This window comes from Danio rerio, chromosome 11, assembly GCF_052040795.2.
Source record: "Danio rerio strain M-AB ecotype USA chromosome 11, GRCz13ab, whole genome shotgun sequence".
NCBI lineage: Eukaryota > Metazoa > Chordata > Actinopteri > Cypriniformes > Danionidae > Danio > Danio rerio.
In genome coordinates, this window is record NC_141031.1 from 45,428,362 (window position 1) to 45,437,500 (window position 9,139).

Sequence of the window (9,139 nt, forward strand, 5' to 3'; positions counted from 1 at the left end):
ATATAAAACCCTCACATTTGTTAACGTTATTACAACCATTTTTGTTGATATAACAACAAACGCATGCTACTATGTGAACGCAAAGTGTATCACTGAGTTTAACCTTTGAATAAAGATGCAAACAGCATACATAGCAATTATTTAAATAAAGGACAAAATAAATAACAATAAACCTGTATCGATTGCACAAGTATTAAATAATAATAATAATAAATACGAAAATGACAATAAAACTGCACAATAAAATAAACCCATTTAAGTACGGGGTATACAGGAGATCGTTAGCAGTAATTCTCTTTGTGTTTAAATAATAATCTCCACGTTGATCTCCTGTAAGGTTATTTGAACTTGCTTTATAGGACGTCTCTGCATTTTAAGTTTTGGCATGTTATTAAGTGATCTACTGAATTTGCTGTTATAAATTATTATAAAGTTCGTGAAATCGAATCTTATATAACCTAATAGAGCTGTAAATGTTAGATATTATTTATTTACATCATTTACTGTTGGCGTTTTATTTGAACACTCCAGCTAACATTAAAAAGAATGTAAATTCCTCGTTGCCAGATATAATGAAGGCATCGAATAAACCAAATGAAAACGGAGGCAAAAAAATTAAATAAATAAACAATTCAAGCGAAAATGAATAAACAATATACTATGTTACAGCAGATAGACGTTGTATTAATAGTGCAAAGTTTTTTTGCACAAATTGACAAATTGCAGGGTTGGGATGTGTAAATATCCTGTTGATATTTAGTAATCTTGCTGTATTTATCTTCTAAACGCACGATTGTTCCCGCATGGTAAATCGTTATGGTGTGTAGGCTATATTTTGGGTTCTGTTGATGGCTAATTAAAAATAAAAACCTTTCTAAAAATGTATGTGTTGTTTATATGTTATTGTTCATATTTTACAAGTGTTATTTCTACCCCTATGAAGATAACAAATACCAACAACAAATATAACAATAAGAGAATATATTATTTGTGCTCATGTTCAGGCTAGAGTGTATAAAAGATCGTTTATTTCTGCAGTCCAGCATGTATTGCTTTTATTAAAGTTTAACAGCTTACATCACACCGTTTTTAAACCGTATATTATTGTGTTTTTTTTAATGTAAGTGCTTCTATTTACATCAGTGAGCGTTTGTTATAGTGCAGACACCGGCAGTCGAGTGAGAAGTTCGGGGGGCGTGGTTGATTTTACATAAAGCGTTTGGTTGGAAGCTCGACTCCGCTCATTATCGCGGCTCCTCCTCTGGCTCCATCAGAAAGTCCTTCTGCGCATGTCTGGCTCCAATTTCAGCAGTCTTTTGCGACAGTTTGTGCCCGTCAAGCTGGCGTTTTGCCCTCAAGGCGTTCAATGGCAAAAGGGGCTGTCGCGTCGTCCATATTTTTTACAGTCATTGGTTAAACATCAACATTCATTCATTCATTCATTATCCTTTGGCTGTTGAACATCACTTTGGAGTCACAATTATTTTTTACAGCAGTGTTAATAATTTAGCTTTTATATTTATATATTAATTATTTTTGTATTTGAATTGATTATTTTTGTATTTATTACTATTTTGTAAACTATCTCAAATAAACTATGATAATATGATAGTGTTGAATGTGTCTGTATGATGTCTGTGTTTGACCTGTACAATGCTGCTAATATTCTACAGCAGATTCTAATAGTAGATGTGCTCGTTTTCCTGTTTCCCACAGAAAGATCAGGGCTATTATTATGGGTACGTGTACTTCAGGCAGGTGCGAGACAAGTCACTCAAGCGGGGCTACTTTCAGAAGGTATGAAAAATCTAATTTTCCATCTCCATGAGCCTGGAATCTAATGAAAGCGTTTTAATTGAGTATGGTGCTATTTGGCATTTGTTGTAACATGCAGTGCAACAAACAACTCTGATTAAGCATTTTGCGCACCCAAAAGCTAATGCTTTCATGATTCTCATCACAAGTGGATGGTGATGAATACAAATGCAGATGGAGATTAGGGTGTTTTATGCTTGTCCACCTTTAGAGAAGGTCAAAAATGCATTTTAGCCAAAAAATCAATAAAAATGATTAGCTTGACACCTAATGCTTCACCATCCGCATTACTATGTACATACCAACTGGAATGTTTATTGAGGCTGTGGAATAAACTAAAGGTGTTGTTTTAAAAGATGTATAATTCCTTGCACAGGCCTGTGATTTCACTTTATAAGACCTCACTAATTTTGTGCTGCCTGCATGTGCTTTTTTTGCACTTTTAAATTGACTTGCATGTTATTATTTTTTTATCAATAAGGAAGACCCTGATTTTATGTCATCTAAAGGTCGTCTTGAATGACTTTTTAAAAGAACAAAGTCATATCTTGGATGGGAGAAGTTAATTCTTAAAAATAAAAAAAATTGCATAATGAAGTTCACTGTTCACATTAAGGCGATTAGAAATGATGACTTGAATCAAGGCAAGGCAAGGCAAGTTTATTTATATAGCACATTTCATACACAGTGGCAATTCAAAGTGCTTTACATAAACAGTAATAAAAAAGACAAGTTTAGGAACATAAAATGCAGACAATAAAAATTATTAAAAACAGATAAAAACAAATTAAAATGAAATGCAAAAAAAATGCATTATAGGAGTAATTAGTGTAGATTTTCTTTCTTTTCACTCCTCATTTGTGTGATACTAACATTGGGAAATCAAAATTCATGAAAAATTAATACATTCATTTAAATGTTGGTCCATTTGTCTGTCTGTCTTTCTTTTGTCCGTCTTTCCTTCGTTCTTTGTTCGTTTTTCATTCGCTTGCTCATTCGTTCTTTTTTCTTTCTTTCGTTTTTCTTCCTTTCGTTCATCTTTATTTCTGTTGTCTTCTTTTTTCAGTCGTCTTTCTTTTTATGCCTGTATTTCTTTTTAGGTCTGTCTTTTCAGTTTGTCTTTCTTTTCATTCGTTCGTTTGTCTGTCTTTCTTCTATCCTTCTTTCGTTTGTCCATCTTTCTTCCGTATTTCTCTCATCTGTCTTTCTTTCGTTCGTCCTTCTTTCGTCCTTTTCAGCTTAGTCCCTTTATTCATCTGGGGTCGCAACAGCGAAATGAACAGCCAACTATTCCAACATATGTTTTACACAGCGGATGTCCTTCCAGCTGCAACCCAGTACTGGGAAACATCCATACACTCTCTACATTCACACACTCATACACTGACCAGTTTAGTTCATCAATTCACCTACAGCACATACGTTTAGACTGGGGGAAACCGGAGCACCTGGAGGAAACCCACGCCAAGATGGGGAGAACATGCAAACTCCACACAGAAATGCCAACTGGCCCAGCTGAGGCTTGAACCAGTGACCTTCTTGCTGTGAGGTGACAGTGCTAAACACTAAGCCACCATGTCGCCTTTTTTATACATACATATATATATATATATATATATATATATATATATATATATATATATATATATATATATATATATATATATATAATGTATGTACATGTAATTAAAAATAATAATAAATCATATTTTTCTTTTTTTATTTATCTATTTCAGCTTATTTTTTTACTTGGGTAAAATATGGACTAACACACTGCTGGATTATGTTTTTCAATATCATTTAGCCCAAATGTAACCTGAGTTTTTAAAGTGCATATAACTTCTGTGTTATGGAATATGTATTTTGCGAAAATGTCATTAATGCTACTGTATATTTTTACTTCATTAATAATAAATGTATTGCAATTAAAAATTAAGTTTAAAAATGCGTTAAGTTACTGATATTATTAACTATGAAAATGTATCATCAGTCTGTATTACTCAAGTGGTGTGTTACAGTAATTTGACCACAGTTGATTGGTGATTTTAATCAAGAAAACCCTTAAATGTTTTTCCACTACCCTACATGGATTTAGCCTTAAGCGTGGTTCCCATGCTTCAGTATCTTTACTCTAAAACAGAAATGTGCTGTGAGCCAAGATCAAGCACAACACTGAACAAGTCTCAACACGGTGCAAGCGTCTCTGAGTTTTACATGCAGCAGACTGTGATTCTGATAGCCAGTCAATGTTGTTCACACCCTAAAAATAGAGGCGGAGATTAGCAGGGAGTTCTGGAGCTTTTCAAGAGCCGTAATTCTCGTTATTTTTGAAGACGGTGAATATTTCAACACTTTGACGCTGGTATTATGACATTTGCTGACTTGCGGCTTCTTATGCAATTCTTGAGGTGGTTCAGTGCGCTTTGATAAAACTTTGTGGTTTGTGACATGAACGGACACGACCCCGTTTGTTTTCTTTACTAACACAACCATGTTGCTTGCTTTAGTTTTCTAACCACTCCCGACTCATTTGTATTGAGTTTGTGTCATCAAGAGAAAAATTAAATTTGATCTAATTCATTTTGTTATTTAAAACCTGTAATATTATCTGACTCATAAGAAACATAATAAGATGTTCTTTTGTTTTCATACAATACAAGCATTTAGAGGAAAATCCCTTAAAGGGGACCTATTATGCTATTTTTTAAAGATGTAAAATAAGTCTCTGATGTCTCTAGAGTGTGTGTGAAGTGTCCGCTCAAAACACCACACTAATAATGTTTTGTAACTCTCTGAAGCTGAACTTTTTAGGCTTTGATCCTAATTGTGGTGTTTTGGTTACTGCCGCTTTAAAGGGTCACGAAACACCAAAACACATTTTTTGAGCTATTGACAGTCGTATATGTGTCCCACACTGCTAAAAACACTATTAGGACAGCTATATTTCACTAAAAAGTGTAAATTGGTTGTTTTTGCGTTATTTTAAGCAAATTCGTACTTCCTGTTTGAAACGAATTTTTGAAGCTGCGTCACGGTCATGACATAATAGCGTGTATTCCAGCGTGCAGACTGGACGTCTGTGCCAGAGTGTGCCTTATTACGTCTTACAGTGTGATGCATTAATGCATGAGTAAGGCTTGGGTCAAACCAATCAGCGCACTCTATTGTGCAACTTCATTAATATTCATTACTATCACCGTGTTTTCAGGACAGAGACGCCACGTTGTGTTGGCAAAACAAGCGTGAAGTGTTGCTTTTATAGTTTGCTGCAGTTAAGTTTCGTTTTCATTTTCTCTCTGTGAGAGCTCAGACTCACGTGTGGATTACAGTGTACGCGACGCGCGACAACAATAACTTACGTGTCTAAGGAGGATTATTGTTTACCTGAGAGCTGTTCTCATCTGCAAACGCTGGGATCTGGAATCGTTTGTAGTATTCTCTTCATAAAGACGCGGCTCTAGTTGCTGGTGATTGTCCTGTCTCTACAGATTTGGTAAGTGAGCGACCAGTGCTCTTTGTTTATTCAGTTTGTTCGTATCTAACAAACTATTGCACAGAGTGTAAACACGTTAGCACTACAACCAAACTTTAACCTCGTGTAGGGTTTTTACCGCATTTAGTGACCGGAATAACACTCGCGGCTTTCTGACACTACCTGCCGTGTGCATCTAAGTTTCTGGGAAATGCAGAGGGTTTTTTTCTCTCATTCGCCGTGCGGTATCAAACATTGCATGAAAAATACACGCTTAGAGCAGCTCCTCGAATCAAATATCTCGTGTGTCGCGAGGGGCATGAATGAATTCCCTGAATGAAAGAGCCAAACTGCAGTTAAAGTCCACCATTTAATAATTTGGCTAATAATTCGACTACAGATGTCCATGTAGGTTAAACACCATCACATTCTCCTGTATGTATATATGTGTGTGTGTGTGTGTATTTTGACTCTGAAACTCGCGCGTGCCCAAATCGACACTCCCACACCCTCCCACTTTAGTTCCTCCGACACTCCCCCCTAAACAGAGCTGGACACGCCCACTTTTCTGACTTTTTCCAAAGAAGAGGTGTGAAAACACCCTGCTGAAACGAGGGGGTTTCATGGCCCTTTAAATTCCAATGAGATTGTGCTCTTTTCAAAAGAGGGCGGAGCTTTAAACGCCTATGTGTCAGCATAGTGGCAGATTCAGAAATTAGACTAACATCCTATGCTAATGAGGGAGAGATCACTAGTGGGCGGGGCTTTCCCCCTCTGATGACACGTACAAATGGAAAATGTCAATCAAAGTGATTCTGCAGAAGCTGGTTATATTTACACTCTGCTGCCACACAACTGTGTTTAAACCCTTATAAAAAGGATGTTCAAATAATAGGTCCCCTTTAAGATCTCATTTTTAAGGGGGTCCCATTATATATTCTTTTTATTCCAGACACTAGGCCCAATAGTACAAAAAACAGACAAAACAATGCAAACCACACAATATACCTCAGAAAACCTAGACCCAATACCAATTCTACTCCTTAGCCCTTCACTTACCCCACTTTTTGCACATTCAAGTGAAGGGTAGGGGTGTCCCAACTCTCATTAGCTTGAAGGCGTAGGGCTAAGGGGAAGGGCTAGATACACCTTGAAACTGATTTTTTTCAGGACCAGACTCGAAACCAAGGGGTAAGAAAAGTTCCCAGAATACACCATCTACAACAGCAGCATGGCTGCACACAGAAGGAAATGCACAAAGTACTATTTCTTTTGTCATTATTACGAGTATTTACAGCAAACAAGCACATACTTACGTTTAATACTTTCTAACCACGTTCGTGTTTCACCGTCATGCTTTAAAAAAAAAAAGCTAAAATAAAAACAGCTAAATTTTGCTATTTATAATCCCTAATAAAGACTCCTGTACAGCAGTCCCACAACATTCTGACACTTGAATGCCCAGTCAGAAAAGTCTAGTGGCTGGGAATCACCTTTTTGCTGTGTCTGTATTACGCCCCAAGTCTAGGGGAAACAACATGGGAATAATAAACGAAGGAAAACAAATGTGCTGGGGTGGTGGATTTCCCAAACAAAACAAAAACTTAATGCAAAAAGACTCCCTTCGGTCGACAACCAAACTCACACACTCAGTTGAGAGTATATATGAATAGATTTATTATAGGAAAATGTAGTTAATATACGGTAAATGAGCATCTCTTCAGGGTGACCACAGGCCAAAATAACAAACAAAAGAATCTATAAAGTAAATGCACTAAATTACCGATTACTATTTAAAGAGAAATACAAAAAGCCAACCTTACTCCCTAAACATAAACATAGTCAAAAGTAATCAAATAAATAGGCAGGCCACCCATACACGCTCAAACTCTCAAAATATTTTAACGTATGCTGAACATTAGTACAATATTGGTTTTTGGTCGTCGGCCGGAGGGGTGAGGGAAACCCAGGAGCTCCACTCCAAACACCGAATGCAGCAGAAATGAGCTTCCTGAACCCCTGGCAGAAGCTCCTTTTTATACATGCCTCCTAGACCAGCAGCCAATCAGAACTCAAGATCACGCCGGTATGGGAGCCTATGAGACAACAGAAAAACAACAAGAAGGCGGAACAAAGAAAAAGACAGAGTACAATTCAAATAAATAAATAAATAAACTTCAGTCATAACAGTCTGCTATAATGTTAATGTTGTTTTATTGTGTTTACATTGATGAATATGGCCACTGTGTAAATGCACAATACAGTTACGATCTTATTGCCACATTTGATCGTTATAATAACATGATATTGTTGCCTTCAGTGATTTCCTGAAGATAAATACCAAAAAATAACTCAACTGAAGTCAGCAGTCTCGATCGTCAATCTCATATGAAGCAAGAGATCGTGAAGACATGGTGACGTGTGCAGGTGTTGAAGTGCTGTCCCATTTTAAAGGGATAGGGGCAGGGGTGGACTGGCCATAGGGAGAACCTGAAGCATTAACTCCCCGTTCACTTTCTAGATCACATCCCCCCTGATGGCCTAAATAACTGTAACATTGGCCCGGTGGAAAATACTTTCCCAGTCCGCCCCTGGATAGGGCTAGGAATATAAAATTGCGATTGGGCCTTAGAGTTTATTAACAACTTTTAAAATGCTATTCTGAGATTCTCTAATCGACAGATACATATAGATGCTCAAACTCTTACCTTACAAAATCATTCACTTGCACTACACCATCTATGTTTTTTAAGAAGAATCCTCATACAACCATTAAAGACATGACAAAAAAATCACAAGATCACAGTCCAAGAATTATTACACCAAAATAAATATTAAATACTTCTTAATAAACAGGAAAATTAAGAGAAACCTTAAAATATATTAAAATATAAATAAAATATTCATTTTCAAAATGGGCTGTACTCAATTATGCTGAGCACTGTACATGCATATGAACATGTATAAAATTGATCAAACACTAGAACAACATTTACTTTGACAGCTTAAATGTAAATGAGACTGAAGAGCTGAATTGAAAGAATGAAAAGAGGAAATAGATCTATAAAAACCTTAGCCAACTATTTAAATTATAGGGCACTTAAAAGTGCCTCCCATAGATATGCTTGGAACAAAGAAAAAAACATTCTGTGTGTCTGAGGCGTAAGTTGTGCTGTCAAGCTTTAAAAATGGGGAAAATCACCATTAATGTACTTCATGCACCATAGTTGAAAGCACATCAGTGAATTTCTCATGGAAGAAAGTCCTAAAGGTTTGATTGATGGCACTGTTTTCAGTTTTGCCCTTCTGATCCCGTCTGTTGTGTTTTGGCCTTTATCCCGAGAGCTTTTGTGAACTTTCTGACATTTATCTGATCATGTATGCATGTGTGTGTCTCCTCCAGTCTCTGGTCCTCATCAGCAAGCTCCCCTACGTGACCTTTTTCCACTCTTTGCTGAAGCTCATCGCCCCAGAATACTTTGAGAAGCAGGAGCCGTGTTTAGAGGCTGGTGAGTCCTGAAAACATGGACAGCACACTGTATTACAAAGATAATCATAACACCTTAGCAACTGCATACCAGCTTACTGCAATGAGCTCAGGCGATCATGCCAGCTACATAGCAACATGCAACAACAAGGTGTAGTAACTGCATATAATCATGCAGCTGTGGCTAGGAACAACTGAAAAGTGTTGTGCAGTGTTCACCAATAACTGCATAATAATCAACATTGTTGATTGAGAACATCTTGGTAATGGCTCAGCAATGTTATATAATGTCTCTGGACTGCCGAATACCAATAAACAATGACCCTGTACACCTTTACAACTCCATAGCAGCATGTGACAGGCTC

At 36.8% G+C, this 9,139-nt stretch overlaps 1 protein-coding gene across 1 annotated transcript in view; it reads left to right on the top strand.

The window, feature by feature from the left end:
- Positions 1–9,139, top strand: part of dennd6a (DENN/MADD domain containing 6A) — a 39,961-nt gene that overhangs the window by 16,448 nt on the left and 14,374 nt on the right. The window contains exons 5-6 of the mRNA NM_001430830.2: positions 1,717–1,797; positions 8,691–8,796. Coding sequence (NP_001417759.1) covers positions 1,717–1,797; positions 8,691–8,796 — 187 coding nt within the window. The remainder of the gene's footprint in view (positions 1–1,716; positions 1,798–8,690; positions 8,797–9,139) is intronic.